Consider the following 22,117-nt stretch of genomic DNA (forward strand, 5'->3'; position numbering starts at 1 on the left):
ATTGTTTGCTTTTGAACTTTCTGGAGTGAAAAACGTCTGTTCCCTGCCAGGGTGATTAGAGAGTTCCCTTCTGCCTGGTCTCTCTACTCCCCGGACTCCCTTGGCTGCTCTACCACTCTGATTGATCCCTCTCTATATTGACTGGACCTTTTATCACTAACAATGACATCTAAAAGACCACCTCCTGGAAAGTCTGGCTTTGCTGCCTCTGCCCCGACATCTGCAACCTCAAGTCCAAGCACCCAATCAACACTGACAGCCTTTAAACAAGCTAAAAGTACGGACTTGGAGTTTCAACAAATGTTTCAGCAAATTCTACAGGGACAAGAGGAAATAAAGAAACAGCTAAAGGACATGAAAGAAGAAATTAGAGGGAACTAGGAAAAAATTAATAAGAACTCACAGAGACTGGATCTAGTGGAGCAGGGGGCGGCTGAGATGAGGGGGGGGGGTGGAGGGCGTGCAGAAGGGAAACAAAGAGCTTGACACCCAACAAATGAAAATAGAGTTTGAGAGAATGTCTTTTTATCTTAGGTTTCAAAATGTGATGGAGACAGATGATGAAAACATAAGGGACATTATGACAACTATTCTAGCTGAGTATATTCAGAAAGAAAAACAACAGATGGGGTGGGAAATAGACCTGGTTTATAGAGTGCTAGAACACACAATGTCCCCAGGGAGGTACACATTAAATTTCTTAGGAAAAGCACAAGAGATGAAATTCTGAATACACAAAGGGGACAAGCCCTGATATACAAAGATAAGGAGATAACCATACTGAAACAGATCCCCAAGAAAGTGAGGGAGAAAAGAAAATATTATTCGCAATTGGCAAATAAATTATAACAGATGGGGGTGTGGTTTCGTTGGTTGCTGCCTGAAGGTATGTTAATATTCTGGGAGGAGACAAGAGTCAGAATTAATTCACCCATAGAGGCGCAGGCCTTTATGGAAAAAAATAAATTACTTCTAGAAAAACCAGAAGATATCCCAGTAGATGTACAAGACACGGGAGGGGCCGGAGCACTGCCAACGGGGGGAGATGGGGCGACATCAAGAAAGCTCAGATCACACAAATAGTAAGAAAATTCACATGACACAAACTGATTGAAATTATTAATGAACCTACCACACTGACTATATGTTATTATGTAATATTTGAATGTTATGCAAATGTACACCATGAGTCTGGAGGTGGGGTATACCTACCGCAGTTTGCGGCTGCCACAATTTGTAACTTTCCCCATACCTTTTCCTTTTTGTAAAACACCAAAAAACCAATAAAACTTTGTTTAAAAAATATATGGAATGCACAGGTACAGTATAGGTGGTACCTTGCTCAGTAGTAGTAACTGTGAAAGGGATCTTGGAGTCCTAGTGGACAACCATTTAAATATGAGCCAGCAGTGTGCAGCAGCTGCCAAAAAAGTCAACGCAGTCCTAGGCTGCATCAACAGAGGGATAGAATCAAGATCACGTGAAGTGTTGATGCCGCTTTATAATGCCTTGGTGAGGCCACACTTGGAATACTGCATTCAGTTCTGGTCGCCACGATGTAAAAAAGATGTGGAGACTCTAGAAAGAGTGCAGAGAAGAGCAACAAAGATGATTAGGGGACTGGAGACTAAAACAGATGAAGAACGGTTGCAGGAACTGGGTATGTTTAGCTTAAGAGAAAGAAGGACTAGGGGAGACATGATAGCAGTGTTCCAATATCTCAGGGGTTGCCACAAAGAAGAGGGAGTCAAACTATTTTCCAAGGCACCTGAGGGTAGAACAAGAAACAATAGGTGGAAACTAATCAAGGAGAGAAGCAACTTAGAACTGAGGAGAAATTTCCTGACAGTTAGAACAATTAATCAGTGGAACAGCTTGCCTCCAGGAGTTGTGAATGCCCCAACACTGGAAGTCTTTAAGAAGATGTTGGATAGCCATTTGTCTGAAACGGTATAGGGTTTCCTGCCTAGGCAGGGGGTTGGACTAGAAGACCTCCAAGGTCCCTTCCAACTCTACTATTGTATTGTATTGTATTGTATTGTATTGTATTGTATTGTATTGTATTGTATTGTATTGTATTGTATTGTATTGTTATCCCTGCAAGAGCCCCTTGCCTGGCCTCTGCATGGGAAAGGGTGGCAGGGGAACATGGGATATGGGCTTCTGCATTCCTGGGTCTCTGAAGATGGAAGTTGGATTTTGCAGATCAGCTTTTTCATCTGCAACACAAGGATCCTGAGCTCCCCTTTCCCCATTCCTCCCTCCCTCCCTTCTTCCTTCCTTCTTTCCTTCCTTCCTTCCTTCCTCCCTCCCTCCTTCCTCCCTTCTTTCTTACTTTACTTTACTTTACTTTAATTGGATTTGTTAACCGCTCCCTCTCCCTTAGCCTTCGCAGCCTTGATTTCTCCATCTCTTTTCACTTGGTTTTTTTCTAACCCCCCCCCCCTTCTCTGATTTTTTTTTTAACTCTGCAAACTTCTGGTAACTAATTTTTTCACTTAGAAACTGGCTGCACTATTGCATCAGCCCTTTTGTGCAATGTCCTTGAGCATCATCTTTCAAAATAAAATAAATTTTGGCTGCTGCTGAGCAGGAGCTTTTTCAGATCTGTGACTTGCTCAGGAATTAACTGGCCCCTGGGATTTTCTCTTTAACCACAATGCTAACAAATGTCACATTTATTTTTGTCTTCAGCCACAGGTGCCGTGTATTCCCTCTGGGGCCAGTTTCAACCATGGAGACCCCAAAACTCTCAATTCTAGATGATGAATTTAATTCCAACTCTTCCTCTATTATTATGAATCACATGGGGATTATTTTCATTTCATTTCCCTCCAGAGAATTTCCCAACAACCTTTGAGTCCAAGAACTAGTTGAATTATCCAGGGTTCCCTCCTGAGAGGGAGAATTATGATAAAAGTTTCAGCTCTGCTCTTTGGCCGAATCCTCCAGGGGAGTCCTTGGGCAGAGAAATATGGAGTTTAGAGACAGGCAGGGTCTGTGCTGTTGAATATCTGTCTCTCTCCTTTCCAGGTGAAGCTGAGAGTTTCTCTGTGTTTGAATCAGGAAAGACACTGGCTCATATTCCACCTTGTGAGAGTCCTTTGAATTCTTCTAATTCTTCTTTAGAAACAGAAAAGGGATTCATTGATTCACCCCATGAATGATGGACCTCCTGCTGCTTCTGCTTCTGATGCTGCTGGTGTCCCATTCAGTCTCTGAGAAGCTGAGAATGAAATGCCCACAGAGTTTGGAGAACCAGGATGGAAAACAACCACAGAGCTTTTACAGCCCAGGAGACCATCTCATCGGTATAGTCGCCACTGGAAAGGAAATATTGCATACAAACTTGCTTTTCAACGTGGCTCCATCTCTTCAGTTTGTTTTCCATGATCCGTAAGTAATTCAGGGTGATGGAGTTGGACTCCCTCCATTCTAACACTCTCCTTGTTTTCTGTTTTTATTTTCATTTATTCCTGCATTGGGGGATCTCTCTCTTTTGTCTGATTTTGTGAAAAAGACAAATCCAAAAATGGGTCTGAAAAAAAGCTGAAAGGGCTGCAGATTATTTTCCTCTCTCAGTTCAATCCTTAATTTGTCACTTGAATAATGAATTTTATTTAAAGTAGTGGTGGAACCAGTTGTAGTTGCTGTACCTCAGCCCATTTCCATATTTGTATAACTGATCATTGCTTTTGGATCAATGTTGGCTTAAGGCTCAGTAGGCTTTTGGAGGCTTATATATTTTTTAAAAGTATTTGTTGCTGCCCATTATAATAACATTTTTTTTTACAATAGGGATGCTTATGGTTTTCCAGGTGCCTTAAGATTAATTTTCAACATTCAAACGGTCAACAAGAATTCCCAGCTCCTGCACAATCTCACACTTGGCTACAACCTCCATGACAACTATTGGAGCACTTTCCGCACTTCAGATGCTTTGCTGGACATTCTCTCCACTGGAGAAGCCAATGTCCCCAACTACAGCTGTGGAAGGAAGGAGAACCTTCTGGCTCTTCTTGATGCAGCTTACAGGGAGATCTCCATCCAGATGTCAACATTAGGAGGCACCTACAAAGTCCCACAGGTTTGTGTGTGTGTTTCTCCATCTTGTAAAGCGTGTGGTGAGGGGTGGTGGGTGAGCAATAGATGCAATCATTATTTTCTCCATGAAATTCAAGAGCTGCTTTTCTCCATATTAGCAAAAATGTCTATATTTTACCCATTTATGTTCATGTTGAGATTAATCATAAAAGGCCTGATGTGCAAATAATACATTCCCCGGAGAAGACATTCTACCAACTATTTAACTGATCAAAAAATATCCCTGATTCTTGGGGCCTCTATTGGCATCTTCATTTTCACATATAAATAATTCCTTTCCTATCCAATCGGATTGAAGTTGGCATTAGTAGCATTTTATCTATCTAAAAAGTGAAATAAAAAGGACTCTAGCAATTATAGACCATATAGACTAGCAGATATTGTGGCTAAAAATTTATGCCATGATCCTCTTAGTTAAACATGAGAAAAATGCATTCCTTGAAGAAGAACCAGAAGGTTTTACGTAGAGTTAAATGTGTCAAGTTACTGAGGATGTAATAGCTATGTAAAGTTGTAAGCTGTAATCAGTAAACTAATGCAATGTGGCTGATGCAATGTGGCTGATTCATTGCAGCTGTGCTATTGGCTCTTTAAGACTCTGGTGGGGTCCACACAAGTCATTTACTGTTTTAAGAGGAGTCTATATATAGGTGGTCATTAGAGGGTGTTTCTCTCTCTCAGCCTGTATTCAGTTCTCTCCTTGTGCCTGTAGTGAATGGAAAGGGAATTTATCTCCTGCTTGTATATGTCTGTATATCGTTTGTAGATAAACCACTGTTAATTGTCTTAAGGCCCTGTGTGCTGTGTTATTGTTCCTGGGTTTATCACATACTACTAGTCACACTGCCAAAACTCTGACGAATGCTATATAGATTTTATAAGAAATAATGCATAGATTATTATCTAATATTGGCAACAAATTTGTCTTGAAATATCTAATCTATGTTAGTGAGGAAAAACAAGGTTTGCATGCTTTCTAAATGTTAGTGCAGCATTTGACTCAATAAACAGAGAAACAAGGAAACAATGGATTAACCTCAAAATGGAGCTTAGACTGTTGCCCTGATCCAAGCCCTTGTTTGAGAGAGAGGTTTAGGCTCAATGGAGCCATGAGAAGAAGGATCTATGCTTACCAAGGGGGAGGGGAAAGATGCATATTTGAACCCTTGTTATTCAGTATAGATAGGAATGACTTACCAGGACTTATGAAGGATCCAAAAACAGATAATAAATAAATGTTATTTCATTTCTTGACAAAAATTACTAAATTAGCAGACAAGAGAAATGCAGTGCATGTAGTATATTTGGATTTAAAAAGGCTTTGACAAAGTAAACCACCATCTACTTCTTGGTAAGCTAAAATATGTGGGATAGACAGCATCAGCGCCAGATGGACTCAGCCTGTGGTCCTCAACTGAACTACATCTACATGGAGGGAAACAAGCAGTGGGGAATCCCAATGTTCCATTTTAGGCCCAGTACTCTTCAACATCTTCATGAAGGATTTGGATGAGGAATAGATGGGGAACTCACCACATTTACAGATGACACTAAACTGGCAGGAATTGCCAAAACCCCAGAAGATAGGCTCAAGATCCAGATGGGTCTAGATAGACTTGAACCCTGGGCCCATCTTAGAAAAGGAAACTCAATGTGGAGAAATGTAAGGTTTTACACTGAGGCTAGAAAAGCCAAATGTACAGGTACATATTAGGTGAAACCTGGCTCAATAGCAGGAACTCTGAGAGGGATCTTGGAATCTTAGAGGACAATCTCTCAAATGTGAGCCAACAATGTGTGGCAGCAGTCAAAAAAAGCCATTTCAATCCTAGGCTGCATCAACAGAAGGAGAGCATCAAAATCACATGAAGTATTGGTACCACTTTCTAATGCCTTGGTAAAACCATCCTTGGAATAGTGCATTGATGGCGAACCTTTTCGGCACCAAGTGATCTTGTCAGGGATGCAATCTGGAAGGGGCGTTGCCCAGTGTGCATGCCGGTGCGCACATGTGCACCAGGCAGCTCCTCTTCTGGTTTCTGGCACACACGCAATGATCAGCTGGCTGGCATGCATGAGCACACGCAAACTGGAAGACCAGCTCTTCCAGTGTCTGGCACTGCCATGTGCACAAAGACTAGCTGATCGGCATGCACACATGCACATAAGAAAGCTGGAAGAGCAACGGGAAAGGCTGTGTGTGCCAGGCGACATGGTTCTATGTGCCACTTAGCCTGAGCTAACCCTAACCCTAACCCTAACCCTAACCCTAACCCTAACCCTAACCTACAATAACAGTGCTTTCAATGATACAAACACCTTTTTATTGAAAGGTGTTTATTAAATATTTGCATTTGGTGGGTTTTTGATTAATGTGACCTTTGCTGTTGAATGCAAGCTTATAATTTTTCTAACCTTGACTCATACTTTGTAAATTTGAGAGCAACACATGCAGCACTCAGATCATCTGTTAGTCCAGGGGTGTCAAACTCGATTTCAATGAGGGCCCCATTGTGGTTGACTTTGGAGGCCATGGTGGGCATGGCCAGCTCCCACTGCTGCTGTCCTCACTCTCCTTGGTTGGCCATGGTGTGTGCAAGAGGGCAAAGTATGTGGTTTAGAGGGAGGCCTATTCCCTCTCATTATGAGACCTAGTGCTTTGTAACCAAGGCATCCTCAATGATAGGATGGGAGACCACCAGGAGAGGCCAGGAGGAGGGGACAAGAGGATGGTAAAAGGCAGCAGGGCTGTTGGTGATCAAGTGCTAAGGCAGGATTTACTTCACACCCTCACTCTCTCTCATCATAATCTCCTTCCTTCACTTCTTTTTCCTTTCCCTCTTCATTCTTCCTTCCCCTCTTTCCTTCTTTTTGCTGCCTTGTTCTCTTCCCCTCTTTGTTTCTTTTCTTTGTCTTTCCAGTCCCTTCTTGGATGCTCCAATGCAAAAGGGGAAACATTCCTCGCCTTGTGATCAAATGCCACTTTTGCTAGTAGTTTGTGGCCACTGAAAAGACTGAGAACAAACCAGGCTCAGTTTATTCCATGCTTGCATTTCATGGGGACAGATGACAGGACAGCAAAACTGTCAAAATGTTGGCTCTGGTAGTTGATCAGAGCTCCTCTGTTTTTTTATGTGCAATAGCTTTAGCATTTAAGAACAGAGCTAAGTTAATTGCTTTTCTAGTCATACATAATGATCCTTAAAAGAGCTCTTCCGTAGGGACCCTGCCATGGTCTAATTCAGACTGGAAATATAGCAAAGGAAACTATTTTCCCCACTTGCTTTGTCCTGTTTACCTCACTGGAAATAGCTGTTTGCAACCAGGAGTGGGTTTTCCCAGTTTTAATCGGTATTGTAGAAGAGGTTCCTGAAATCTACCGTACGTTTTATAACCCCTTCGTCCTGTGGGGCAGTACCAGAATGCCTGCCCCAGTCCCCTCGCTCGCTCCCCCTGCCCGTTACGTTGCCGCTCGTGGGGGGTAGCTTGCACGGCGTGGCCGGCCTCCTAGGACCTCCCTGAACTTGATTAGGAGTAGGAGGCCTGGCCGCCAGCAAAGCACAGGGGCAGCAGGAGATAGGTTGTGCAGAGCGGCCAGCCTCCTAGGCAAGTTTCAGGATCCCCCCCCCCCCCCCGCGACTGGTTCCCAGCCTTCCTTCCCGGTGAAGTTTTCCAAGGTGTGGTTTCAAAAGCAGCCTCCCAACTCTTGTGCCCAGCTCCCACTGAGCTCCGGGAAAGAGGAGAAGAGTCTTTGGGGAGTGAGGAGAAGGAGGAGGGAGGAGGAGGCAAGCACGCAGGGCCATGCCAGCTGGGCAACCGGTGCTAAGAAAGCACCTCACAGCTTTTGAAGGGAGGAGGGAGAAGGAAAGAGAGAATGGGGAGTCGCCTTTCAGGGATGCCAAAGCCGCAGGAAACCAGCACCGCCACCAGAGTCTAAAGCTTTCAGCGGCTCCAAACAGGTGAGTTGGGATCAGAGACCCAGGCGGTTTCCTTCTCTCCCCTTGCAAGGGAGTAGTAGGTGTTGTTTTTGCATTCCTGCCTCTGCCAGACTTCGATCTGGAGTTTACCAGCCATCTAAAAGAGAAATGGATGGTCAGATTTGCATGGCCCCGAGCGATGTGGCTCTCTCCAGGTAAGCACCCGCTCTCCTTCCTGCTTTTTTTTTTTTTTTTTTTTTTGTTGCTGAGGGGCAAAATGCGGAGTGGGGCACCCCGTTTAGCAAAGTTCAATGGGGGGGAGGTAAGTGGCTCTCCTGTTCCTCCACATCGTAGTGCCCCCTTCCTTTAAAAAAAACAAACTTACCTGGCTAAGAGGTCAGTGCTTCACTTAGGGGAGCTCTGGGGATGATGGGTCTTATGGAGGCAGTGACCAGCTGCCCTCAGGAGGGCGAGGAGAACAATCTCTTTGCCTTTGCGGTGGTTTGACTGGGAATGGCAAGCCTGGCTGAACTTTTAGGGGAGAAGAGTCTCTGAATAGCTACGCTGGATAAACATGCATAGAGTTGTGTGGTTGCACCTTACTTGAAAAGTACAAGATGCAAAGACCCAAAACCAGCTGGGTTTATTCCTAAGTAAGGTTCAGTTTTCTGTGAGTTGTGGAAACTGGGAAGATTTATTCTGAATGCCCCCAAATCTTAAGGCTTGGGTGAGGAAGTAATTATTATTTGTTTAAAGGTTGGGGGGAAGAGGAAAATCTGCACTTGATTGAAAGCAAAGATAAGTTAGCAATCGTTGGCGGAGAGGAATGAGAGTATGCTATGCTGTGTTGGTGGAATAATAATTCTCCTTACAAAGCATTCCTGTTTGCTTGGGTAAAACAATACACCTTAGTTCTGGAAAGAGCAAGTCAGCTCAACTTATTACACAGTTTATTGTATATTATACTCTACAAAGTGGTTTAAACAACAAAGGCAAGTGTGTGAGAGGACACTGTTCTGCAAATAATCTTACTAGCCTTTTGTATGGTGCTTATGTGTAGTGGTGTTAGTAGTAGAACAAAAGAAATTATACTTACAGACTGCATTTTCCCATAGATTGTGGGATGAATTTATTTTTTTAAGCAACAGGCCAGAACCTGTTCATATTAATAAGTAGGAAATCTGTTGGACATCAAGCTTATTTTAAAAGGCTAATTATGTAGAACTCTTTTTAGTAGTCTGGATTATGGAAGAATTGCAGAAAAATGTTAGATAAAACAGAAACAAGCCAAAATAGGGTTGGTGGTGGTGAATCAACCTTGTTTATTGCACATATTTTGTTACAAACTACTCTAACTTCTCCGGTCGCACCCGAGCTGGTGGAGCGCCGGCAACCGCCGGCCCATCGCCAGGGAGACAGTCAGTGAGGTGAACCGCGTGGTTGCTCGGATCGCAAGGGTGCAGCCCGACCAGAGAAATTTCTCTTCTCAGAAATGTCTTCTCAGTGGAGCTGTGGCAGTCTGCCTATCCCTTTCTGGAGCTCCACTGAGAAGACATTTCTGAGAAGAGAAATTTCTCCGGTCAGGCTGCACCCGTGCGATCCGAGCAACCACGCGGTTCACCTCACTGACTGTCTCCCTGGCAATGGGCCGGTGGTTGCCGGCCCTCCACCAGCTCGGGTGCAACCGGAAAAGTTTTTCTTCTCAGAAATGTCTTCTCAGTAGAGCTGTGGCAGCCTGCCTGTCCCTTTGAGCTACTTCGACCCCGGGGAGGGGGGGGGACTCCAGCCTCACACACACACACGTTGCCCAGTAACCCTAACCTAGGTAACATCATCAGTGCTAGAAGGGAGTGGGGTGGGGGGGAAGGAGGAGAAAGGACAAAAAGGAGAAAGAAAGGGAGAAAGAGGAGGTGGGGGTTACTGGGATCCTTGCTGCTTTCTGAGCTTGGTGGTTTTCTTACAGACATTTCATTACCAAACTAGGTAACATCATCAGTGCTAGAAGGGAGTATGGTGGGGGGGAAGGAGGAGAAAGGACAAAAAGGAGAAAGAAAGGGAGAAAGAGGAGGTGGGGGATAGTGGAATCCTTGCTGCTTTCTGAGCTTGGTGGTTTTCTTACCGACATTTCATTACCAAACTAGGTAACATCATCAGCACTAGAAGGGAATGGGGTTGTGGGGAAAGGAGCAGGAGGAGAAGTCGAAGGACAAAAAGGAAAAAGATAAGGAGGGAGAGGACTGTGGGGTCCTTTGGTGCTCCCTGAGCTTGGTGGTTTTTAATTATTTTTAGGGAAATTTTATTTATTTATTGTTTATAGAATGTTTATTACAAGAAATGTTATTCCTTTTTGCAAATGTTTTATTTGTGATGCAATATGTTGCTTTTAAGTGTACAGGTTGGTGCATAGTTTATGTGTCTCAAGGTGGCTGCTTTTCTATGGGTAGGCCAGGTTGGTGCAAGGCAGCTTTGCCAGACTTTGTGTGTTTCTGTGTGATACCTGGTTGTTTAGGTAATTGTGAGGTGGTTGCTGGTTCTGTGAGCTTCCTGGCACTGTCCTTTATAATTTCCCACAATGCCTTGATGGTTTTTATTCCAGTGGCTTTGTCTTTCCTGTTCTTAGGGTTAGGGAAAAAAAACTGGTTTCATCTGCAGTCTTTTGGGGGAAAATTGTTATTTTTTGGTGTTTTCCTGGCACTGTCATAGTTTGTGTGTGTGGGTGTGTAATGTCCCGCAGTTATCTACACATTAATAATGATCAAGTACTAATAATATTTCCTTATACATTTTAGTGACCTTTCCTTTCATAATTAGTGTTTTCTTTCATACTTTTAGATTTCTAATTGATGTTTCTGTAAGTTAGCAATTGATAAAACAAATTCCATGTGAAAAAGTATTCGAAGCCTTGATTTTAATTGTTAATTTATTCATTCTTGCACATTCTAATATTTATTCATTTTCATATCTTTGTTTTTTCCACTGTTGTGCAAACACAATTCCAACAGCTGTTAACATGTGTAAAATTAAATATGTATTTATTCCCTTTGAAATACAAGTAATAAGTAGTAAGCTACTTACCTTCTGTAAGTAGCTCTTTTATTGTTTTGTGTACTTATTTTAATCTTATTTAAGTAGTAAGTGCACAAAATAATAAATTTCCTTTTTTATATCTTCTTTTTGTAGATCATCCATTGGGGCATAAAATTCAGTGACATCGTCTTGGCCACTCCCATCTGGTCACATGACTGCAAAGCCACTCCCACCCGGTCACATGGCCGGCAAGCTACTCCCATCCAGTCACATGGCCAGCAAGCCACTCCCACAAAGGAGGCCACACCCACAGAGTAGGTTCCAAAATTTTTTGAAACCCACCACTGCTGCCAAACCACTCCCACCCAGTCACATGACTGTCAAGCCACTCCCACCCAGTCACAAGGCTGGCAAGCCACTCCCACAAAAAAGGCCACACCTACAAAAGAGGTTCTAAAAATGTTTGAAACCCACCACTGTTAGCAACCCACAAGGAGGGGATACTTTCCTAAGAGCTCACAATTCGGGAATAACGGGGAAAAAACCCTGCGCTTTCCACGCCCCATTTTGTCCCTGGAAAGCCTCTTGCAACAACCTGCAACTGTTTGAAGGCTGAAGGAAGCCTCCAACTCAGCCAGGAAGCACTGGGGGGATGGGGGTAGCAGGCCATCCACACTCACTTCCAGCCCACTGAAGTTTCCTGCGCAATGTGAGTGCCCACCCACACTGCATACTCGCACATTCCCCGCCCTGGCCCTCCACAAAGGCCCGAAAACCAGCTGGCCGGCAGGAGGTGCGCCTGTATGTGGATGCTAGTGGAGCTGGGCTGGGGTGACTGGCGTGCCAGGAGAGGACGCTCTGCATGCCACAGGTTCCCTATCATGGCTCTAATCCTTTCAATTCCTTTTCCAGATCAAATATGGAACAGCTTCAGAGGCTCTGAGTGATAAAAGTCGATTCCCCTTTTTCCACCAGATGCTCCCCAAAGAAGGATTCCAGTACCCAGCAATTGTCCAGCTGCTCCTCCACTTCAGATGGACCCTGATTGGCCTCTTTGCTTCAGACACAGAAAAGGGAGAGAATTTCATGAGGACTTTCACTCCTGTGCTTGTCAGGAAAGGAATTTGTGTGGTTATATCACAACTGTTCTCAACAACTGGACACACAGCAGCCCTCAGGGATTCCCTCTCTAAGTGGAGACAAGTCAACATCTTTGTTCACTTCATAGAACTTGAAAACATTTGGGAGAGAATTCTTCCTTTTCATTTAACACTTACACGTCTCCCAGGACCCATTGAGGGGAAAGTCTGGATCCTCACAAATTTTGCAGGGTACACAATAAACAAGCGTAGACTTCTCAAATACATCCATAGTATTTGGAACTTTGGTTATCTGTTGAAAGAAAGGTCAAAAGATTCTGCCTTTAAACCCCATTTCTTTGTGGAAGTAAAGTTTCAAGATCATTATTTTCATTGTTCTCTTTCAAAGAATGTCTTTTCTGTCAAAGTCCGCAGAAGATGCACCCAGAAAGCCCCACTGGAGACCCAGGAGAAAAGGAACAGAAGACAGATCAAAAATGACTACCTCCATTACACTCTCACAAAGACTCTGGCCCAGGCCCTAAATGCTGCATATTCCTCCAGATCAAGGAGGGGAAGGAAGAAGGGAGAAAAGATCTTGGGGTCTCCAAGGCTGCAGTCATGGCAGGTATGGTGTCCACTGTTCCCTCTAAGGTGAGCAGCCGCGCAGGTGGCAAGAAAACACCGCGCAGCAGTTTCCAACTGCCGCGCAGTGATTTCTAGTCACAGGCGCCGGAGGCTGGGGAGGTCCTTTGCAGACGGCTAGAACTGGCTGCCCGCAAAGGACCGCCCCGGACTTGTTTTGATGAGCTCGGGGCGACTGAGTTCCTTTGTAGGCAGCCAATCCTAGCTGCTTGCGCCTGGCACTGCGGCTAAAGTAAACCCCCAAAGCTCCTGCCGCTACCGGAATATCTGCTGCCGCCGCCTCCTCCTCTAACAGCACCACATTTGCTGCCCAACGCTGCGGCCGAGGTGAAAAGCCGCCAAAGCTCCCCCCAGCGCCCCCGCCCATGGCAGCGGCGCCTCCCCCTCCATTCAGAGCACCTGAGCTGAGCCCCGCGTTACCCCTGCCCCCTCCTCCTCTGCTGTGCTTTTGAGGAGCCATGAGGCCGCGGGCCAGTAGGAAGGTGGCGGAGGGGGCAGGAGCAGGGGGAAAAGGCCTCATGGCTTCTCAAAACCACAGCGGCGACGGAGGAGGCGGCAGGGGTAACACGGTGCCCAGCTCAGGTGCTCCGAGTAGAGGGGGACGCACCGCCACCGCTGCCACGGGCGGGGGCACCAGCGGGAGCTTTGCCGGCTTCACCTCAGCTGCAGCGCCGGGCAGCAAATGTGGTGGTGCTGTTGGAGGAGGAGGAGTAGGAGGAGGAGGCAGCTGTTATTCTGGTGGCGGCAGGAGCTCGTCGGCATCTTCAGCGGCAGCCCTGCCCCCTGTGAAAAAAACCGAAGATGGAGCAGATCCACGCTGATGACGTCGCCACAACATGACTGGAGGAGGAATTCTGGGAGTTGAAGTCCACAAGTCTTCAAGCTGTCAGGTTTGAAGACCCTGGGTTTTTTTTTCTAAAGGGTTAGGGGTGCCAGGATCTTGCAACTTGACAGCTTGAAGACTTGCATGCTTCAATGCCAGAGTTCCTGAGCCAACATGACTGGAGGTGGAATTCTGGGAGTTGAAGTCCACAAGTCTTCAAGCTGTCAGGTTTGAAGACCCCTTAGGGTTTTTTTCCCTAAAGGGTTAGGGATGCAAGGATCTTGTAACTTGACAGCTTTAAGACTTGCGTGCTTCAAATGCCAGAGTTTTTGAGCCAACATTTTGGTTGCTAAGCAGGAGCGTTGTTAAGTGATACTATATAACACTTTTAATTAAGCGGGTACCTTGAATAAACATATCTTTGAGTTTCAAATAATATTGATTTCGTTGTTGTCTTAAGTGACACCTGTGAAAAAAATTCAGGTGCTGCTCAGGCATGAAAATGTGCTGCTCAAACACTATAATTTTCTGCTCACACTGAAAAAAAATTAGAGGGAACATTGATGGTGTCCCGATATGGATCCATTACAGTGACGTGCAGTCAGGGGAGGCAGGGGAGGCAGAGCCTCACCACTCTCATCATGAAAATAAAAAAGAATTACTCCAGAAAGCCGTGAAAGTGGCTGGGAGAGGCGCGCGGCTTGGTTTAGCCTCCCTGGACATCTCAGCAGCAGCCTCAAGTGTGCCGATCTCGCCATTTTTTACATCGGGTGAGCCCAGGATCCTTGCAAGGGGAATGGGACGTGTGCAGGAGGCTCCTCAGCTCCAGCCTCAATCAGCGCAGCCGCGGTCCCCTTCATCTTGCCTCAGGAAGGAGGGGAATGGGACCATGTGTGCAGGGGAAGGGGATCGCGGCTCTGCTAATCTGAGGCTGTGTGCTGAGGAGCCGCCTGCACACGTGGTCCCATTCCCCTTGCAAGGATCCCGGGCTCGCCCGATGCAAAAAATGCCTAGGTACCGTGTTTCCCCAAAAATACAACCTGTCCCGCACTCACTGACCTAGCGTTATCCTGAAAGCGCCAAGTTACAGGAGCCGGGGGTGGGGGGAGCGCTCACGTTGCTTGCCGCTTTCAGTATACCGCTAGGTTGGGGAGTGGCATTCTATCCGGCCAGAGGGGAGAGTTGCCAGGCGGCTGCTCTCTTGTGATCTGGCTCCCGAAGAGCCGGGCACAGCCTCAGGGGCGAAGCAGCCATGAGGTAACTATGCTCACGAGCAGCCGCCCCGCAAATCCCCTCTCCAGCCGGGAAAAGCACCATTCACCAAGCACTTGTGCAGCTCTCCCAGGCCACTGCCGCTGCTGCCGCCGCCCGCCGCCGCTGCTGCCGCCGCCCGCCGCCGCCCGCCGCCGCTGCTGCCGCCGCCCGCCGCCGCTGCTGCCGCCGCCTGCCACCGCCACCTGCCGCCACTGCTGCTGCCGCCTGCCGCCGCTGCTGCCGCCGCCCGCCACCACTACCGCTGCCACCCACCGCCGCCTGCCGCCGCCGCCCGCTGCTGCCGCTGCAACCCGCCGCCGCCCGCCGCTGCCCCGCTCCACTCCGCGCATAACTTCCAAACTCCAAAACTTCCAGCATCGCCTGCTCTAGGAGTGCTCTCTATGGGCCGGCTGCTGGAAGACTCTGTCTGGAAAACTCTCTGTCCGGCAGCCGGCCCACCATAGAGAGCACTCCTAGAGCGGCCGATGCTGGAAGTTTTGGAGTTTGGATGTTATGCACGGAGCGGAGCGGGACAGTGGCGGGCGGCGGCGGGCAGCAGCAGCCAGCGGCGGTGGCCTGGGAGAGCTGCGCAAGGGCTTCGTGAATGGCGCTTTTCCCGGCTGGAGAGGGGATTTGCCGGGCGGCTGCTCAGGTCACTGAATGGTGCTTTTCCCGGCTGGAGAGGGGATTTGCCGGGCGGCTGCTCAGGTCACTGAATGGTGCTTTTCCCGGCTGGAGAGGGGATTTGCCGGGCAGCTGCTCGTGAGCATGGTTACCTCATGGCTGCTTCGCCCCTGAGGCTGTGCCTGGCTCTTCAGGAGCCAGTTCACAAGAGAGCAGCCGCCCGGCAACTCTCCCCTCTGGCCGGACAGAATGCCACTCCCCAACCTAGTGGTATACCGAAGGCGGCAAGCAACGTGAGCGCTCCCCCCACCCCCGGCTCCTGTAACTTGGCGCTTTCAGAATAACGCTAGGTCAGTGAGCGTGGGACAGGTTGTATTTTCGGGGAAACACGGTACCTAGGCATTTTTTACATCGGGCGAGCCCGGGATCCTTGCAAGGGGAATGTGACCACGTGTGCAGGTGGCTCCTCAGCGCACAGCCTCAGATTAGCAGAGCCGCGATCCCCTTCCCCTGCACACATGGTCCCATTCCCCTCCTTCCTGAGGCAAGATGAAGGGGACCGCGGCTGTGCTGATTGAGGCTGGAGCTGAAGAAACTTCTCCGTTTGGGCTGCGCCGCTGCGATCGGAGCAACCACATGGTTTGATGACGTCACCAGCCTCACCAGTCATAAACGTCACCGCACGTCACTGATCCATTAATCTTAGATCCTTTGGAGGAGGAATCCAGAGGAGAAGGAGGGGAAGCAACTCAACAGATCTGGCCAATTTAATTACTCAGGGAATTATTGGTTCCAAAGCGTAGATACCATGGCATTTTTATATTTAGCACTGCTAATTGGAAAATGCTGTATTCTTTCAAAAATAAAATCCTGTATTTTAGTGTGTGATGAGCCTGGTGGAATTCCACCTTTCTTCCGTCCCTATTGCAGGTGGGTCTGTGTGCAGCTGGACAGGCAGCTAAGCCCCCCTATTCTCCTGCAATGAAAGGGAGCCTGGCGTGGATCTGGATGCTTTATTGGGTGAAGAGGGCGGGTAAAACTGAGGAGATGCAAAGAGTGGAAATCAAATAGAAAGACGAGATAGGCAGCATTAACTAACAGCCAGCAAAGAAGCCGCTGGAACCTCTCCAGCGATGCTCCGTGTGAGGGACGGAGGCGTCTCCGGATGACCAGGGGTCTCGGTCACAACGGCTACTTCTGTCTTCGCCAAAGGCTGACAGAAGATGGAGTCTGGCTTCAGACCATTTAGTTAGGCTTATCTGCCCACGTCCACTAGGTGGGGCTGGAGCAACAACAGCACAACAGTTACCGTATTTTTCGGAATATAAGACGCACCTTTTTCCCCTCAAAAAAAAAAAGGCTGAAAATCTGGGTGTGTCTTATACATTGAATACAGCATTTTTTGCCTCCCGAAGCCCTGCCCCCTTCACCAAAATAGCCATGCATACCCTTATGGAGGCTTTCAGAGAGCTCATGGGGGCTGGGGAGGGCAATAATGAGCAAAAAATGGACCATTTTTGCCCCTCCAACCCCCAGCAGCACTCTACAAGCCTCCATAAGGCTATGCATGCAATTTGTTTGACAAAAAACGGACTTGTTTTTGCAAAAAACAGGCCATTTTTTGCTCATTTTTGCCCCCCACCTAGGAGACTCTAAAAGCCCCCCCAAGGCTATTCATGACTTTTTTTAAAGGGGGGGGGTTTGCTGAGTGTAAAAACTATTTTTGTCCCCTCTTGGAAAGCTCTTTAACTGATTGATGAGAATTACATTGATCAAGTGCTGTGCCAGCAGAAACAAAGTCTTAGGTGCTGCAGATTGTCAGCGATTTCCTTCTCCAGCACATGGATAAATATACCAGGAAACATCTACCTACCTACCTACTCTCTCTCTATCCCTACCTACCTACCTACTGTATTTCTTTATCTCTCTATTTCTCTCTATTTCTCTCTCTCTCTCCCCCTTTATCTACCTCCCTACCTCCCTACCTACTGTATTTCTCTCTCTTTCTCTCCCTCTCCCTCACTACCTACTTTTTTAAAAAATTGCCTCTTCAAAACTTTGGTGCGTCTTATACTCCAGTGCATCTTATATTGGATACAGTACATGATGTGGGGTGACAATCTTTATAAATTAGGAGGAGACCCTGAGACCATCTAGCCCAACCCCTCCTCTCTGCAGGAATCCCAGTTCAAGCTTATCTGTCTGATAGCTGCTCAGTCTTTGCTCTCAGACGATCCATGAAGAGGAGACTGAACTTCTCTGCTTTACTGGCTCAGCTCTAAAACAGCTCATCCTTTTATCATATTTTTTCTCTCATTCAGTTAAAATCTCCTCTCTTGTAACTGAATTCACTTTTTCCATGTCTGACACTCAGGAATAAGAGTGAGCGGATCTTACACTCGTGTGTAACAGGAGTCAGTTATTGGAAGAGGATTGTATCCAGTGGGGGGGATTCAGATCTTTTTACTACTGGTTCTGTGGGCATGGCTTGGTGATCTTGTGACTGGGTGGGTGTGGCTTGGTGGTCATGTGATGGGTGGGCATGGCTTGGTGGTCATGTGATTGGGTGGGTGTGGCTTGGTGGTCATGTAACTGGGTGGCCGTGGTTTGATGGTCATGCGACTGGGTGGGCATGGCCAACCTGACATCACTCCCGTCAAGGGGTACCTTGCCTGGCCTCTCCTTACGTCAACAAGATACAATTTCCCTGTCTATTTATTTATTTAATTAACATCCAAAACACACAATTTAATCCTATGTATATATGCCATATGTGTACATACATATTACAAGGTATAGTGTGTGTATAGTCACACAAAAAGATACATTATCTACTTTATACACTGTATGTGTATGTTCACACACACACACACACACAGAGAGCTCTTCTAAAACTATACACATTCAACCTCACTTATTGTGTTTCGAAAAACACACCCAGAGTTCAGAGTCCACTTTCTGCCACACATTTAAATATCACTTCTGCACATTAGAACATTACACAGACCTTCAGATGTTCTTCCCTAGCCTGCACATGACTGTTAGAGCCAGGAGATGGCATGGATTGAGTAAAACGTGGCAAAGCTCACTTAACAATGCTCTTACTTAGCAACCAAAACATTGGGCTCAATTGTCATAAGTCAAGGACTGTCTCTGCCTTCCTCTGCATGGCAGCCTTGTCCTAGTAAACTCCTTCCCTTTTCTGGCAATTTTCCTCTCTGTTAGAGGCACCAAGATAATCCAAAGGATATAAGGCCTCCAGCTGGAGCAGGGGGTTGGACTAGATGGCTTACAAGGTCCCTTCTGACCCTACTAGAGCAGGGGTTGGACTAGAAAATGACCTCCAAGATCCCTTCCAGCCCTTTCAAACATTGTTGTGCTGTTTGAAAGAGTCTCCTGAAGCCATGGTTTGTGTCCTTCCTTCCTCTCATTTTCCCTCTTTACCTCCTGAGAGTGAGGTGGCGCTGCTTTGCCTGGGAGTTTTCTGGGCTCTGGAAGGGGCAGCAGGGGGGGGGGGGTTGGGTTCCCCAGAACTTATTTGGGAGAAGCATCATTCTGAACTCCGCGTTGGGGACCGTGTGCGTGGGGTGTCCACTGAGGGGCTTTTAGCCGGAGGCACCTCTGGCCAGGTGGGAAATTGGAGTTGCTCGGGTGAGCCAGGAGGAACGATTGAAATCTGTTGGCTGAGCTGGTCTATCCCCCCTCCCTCCGGTTGGACCTGACCAAACTTTCCTCCCTCCCACCTGTCACCGCGGAGCTGCTGCAGCCTCTCCCCAAACACACTGCAGTATTCGGGTGGGGGGTGTTCCTCTGTTTGGGGGGAGAATTTGGTTGCAGAAACGCAAAGGGGTGGGCAGCCTTGGAAGGCCTGTTCACCCTTCCCCTTTTCCTCTCAGCCCTGCAAAACCAGAAATCTCCCCCCCTCCAAGCAGCAACTGAGACTGTGCAGAGGGGGGAAGAGGGGGGGCAGGAGAAGAAGATCTGAAAGATCCCAATTCTGCAGCAAGAGGAGTTTCTGCAATGGGGAGGGGGAGGGGGTAGCCCCAGCTTCCAAAGGCCTTTTAGCCATAATTGCCATCAGAGCAGATGTTGGGGAGGGGGTCAAGGAGGAACGGGGTCCCCTGACTCTCCCTCAGACCCCCAGGAAGGAAGGAAGGAAGGAAGGAAGGAAGGAAGGAAGGAAGGAAGGAAGGAAGGGAGAGAGGGAGGGAGGGAGGGAAGGGAGGTGGAAAGGAAAGGAAATGGGAAAGAAGCAAAGGATGAAAAACGGAGGGAATGGGAAGGGAAGTAAAAAGGAAAAGAGAAAGGAAAGGAAAGAGGGAAAAGGTGAAGAATGGCTGCTGCTAGAGCAATCAGGAGCAGCCTGAGTTGGGCATTCGGGAGCAGACCAAGACGAGCAGGAGGCCATGGCAAAGACAGGCAAACAGGCTGGGCTGCATGGACACGTGGTGGAGGCAAGGGAGCCAAAGAGCAGCTGCAGCTATGACTCTAAGGCCCCAGCCAAGGCCTACGAGGGAAGTTGTGGTGGGGAGAGACGTGGCCAGACAGAATTTTTACTACCAGTTCACCCGAACTGTGCCAGACCGGCTGAATCCCATCACTGGCTGTATCTTCCCTTCTCCAACCGAGAGATTGTGTCAGTTGGAAAAGGGGCTCCCAGACTCCTCTTGATCTTCAGCTCTTCTCCTTGTGGTCTTTCCTCAAGGCTTAGAGCAGCTCCTTTGATCGCTTCCTTGGCTTCCTTATCTTTCCCTGAAGTTCACGTAGATTTTGTACAAATTCTCCTCCAAGCTTGTTGTCTGCAAGGGGACCTGGTCCTTGAGTTGGGGTCTCCCCAAACTAGAACGTTCACTTCCTGAGATTCTTATGGCTGCATTTGCCTTCTTTCCATGGACATCTCCCAGCTGACTCAGATTCTGTTTCCAATTAACTACGATTTTGAGATCATTTTAACAAGCATACATATAACATTTGGTATCCCTCATCTTTCTTCTAGTCCATCATTAATCTTCTTATATGAGACTCTATTGTTAGTCAAGTCCTAGTAGCTAAAAAGCAGATATTTTTCTACTGTGTGCTAATCATAAATATTGTTTCGGGAAACTTGATATTCCTTTATAAAATTTTATTTTATTCCAAAAGGTAAAATGCAAGTTTTGGAAAACTTTTTAAATGAAGTTTCAAATATGGCTCCTAAGTTGAAAGACTTTATATTCTTTAAAGCACATCAAATTCGGTTACTTTAAGATAGTATTAATGACCATATTAATGACAACATAGAGAAATTGATGACCAATGGCAAATTGTTATCCATCACATTCAGGTTTTATGGAAAGATTAAAAAGGGTTAAACATTATTTGAGTTTCATTTTGAAGACAGTTTTTATCCACTTTCATACCACCCCTCAGGTTTCCAATCACATCACAAAAATTCTTTGTGAGTCCTTTACTGAAATCCAGTTCTATCACCAGAGTTCCCATAATCTATTTAGGAAGTGTGATGATATGTGAGAATAACTTTTGGGATGAGGGGAAGAGAGGCTGCCTAGGGAAGGATCAGAGAAGAGGGGAGAATCCTGCAGCTGCATAATGGGAGAGAAAAAAACTCAGAAAGGCTCCTCATTAACTTTTCAGACTGAGAAAAGTGTTGGTGGGAGATTTGTTCTTTCCAATTTTCAAAATTGTGCTGATCTCGCATCACAATTAATTAGAATTAGTACATCTGGAGATGTTTTTCATCAGGATGACCAGGGAGAAGATTAGCCTGACAGCTTTCTTCTTGATCAACCCATGCTTTCTGGGAATCTACCTGTTGTTTTCAAAAGGTTTATGGATCATCTTTTTTTCTTTGTTCATTTTATTTCTCATCTGCTCTAGAATGTTCGCTATAATTGATCAACTGTGTCCATTATATTTTCTCTATATTTTGTCAATATATGATTGACATTTTTTTCTCAAACTTTTTCCTTCACCTATGAAGATATTGGCAGTATTTGTACCCTATTTAACCATATTTGGAGATTAGATAATTGTAGAAGAAAGATTCAATGTGGGATAAGAAACAAAGTTTTCTGTTTTTCAAATTCCTGTATTTTTCTATTCTAGTTTCATCAGTTTCTGAAGAAGAATGAATTTTGGAATATTTCTCAAAGAAAACTGTACTTGGACCAAAATGGAGAGATAACAGCAGATCTGAGCATTGACGGCTTCTTGGTTCTCCCCAATACTCTGGCGTATTTTAAAAGACAGAGGCTTTCTATCAGACAAGATGCTCTTTCACAGCTAAAGTTGCTTAATAAGGTGGGAGAAATGTTGGTGTCCTTTCTCTGTTTTCCAAGTGGGCAAAGCTTATAGTCTCCAGGGTGGTTGGCCTTCAATGCCAGTTGGTGTCATCTAATGGAAGTTCTTCAACAGGCGGGACCTAAGTGGAGGGGCTTTGCCATGTTTTATGGAAACCTTTCAAGATCTTACTGGTCAGAAGTTTCTTTTTTCATCATATTAATTTCATAATAAAAATCTAATGGAATAAATGTTTCCTAAATCTTTTACAATAAATTTTATTCTCAGTTTTAATATGAATATATCATCATGTAGTCATCCCTCCTGACTTTATTAGTAGAAAAGTACTTTATTGTAATGTTAAA

General features: G+C 46.3%; 1 protein-coding gene across 1 annotated transcript in view; it reads left to right on the forward strand.

Moving 5' to 3' along the window:
• LOC309392724 (vomeronasal type-2 receptor 1-like) overlaps positions 1 to 21,899 on the forward strand; it is a gene marked incomplete at its 5' end in the record, with an annotated part of 79,313 nt that extends 57,414 nt beyond the window's left edge. Inside the window, 3 exons of the mRNA XM_081954151.1 lie at positions 3,799 to 4,087; positions 11,961 to 12,755; positions 21,579 to 21,899. Of these exons, the coding sequence (XP_081810277.1) occupies positions 3,799 to 4,087; positions 11,961 to 12,755; positions 21,579 to 21,827 (1,333 nt within the window). The 3' untranslated portion in view covers positions 21,828 to 21,899. The remainder of the gene's footprint in view (positions 1 to 3,798; positions 4,088 to 11,960; positions 12,756 to 21,578) is intronic.
• Between the last annotated feature and the right edge of the window lie 218 nt (positions 21,900 to 22,117).

Source organism: Natrix helvetica (genome assembly GCF_964273705.1).
Source record: "Natrix helvetica genome assembly, chromosome: 5".
In the NCBI taxonomy this organism is placed as follows: domain Eukaryota; kingdom Metazoa; phylum Chordata; class Lepidosauria; order Squamata; family Natricidae; genus Natrix; species Natrix helvetica.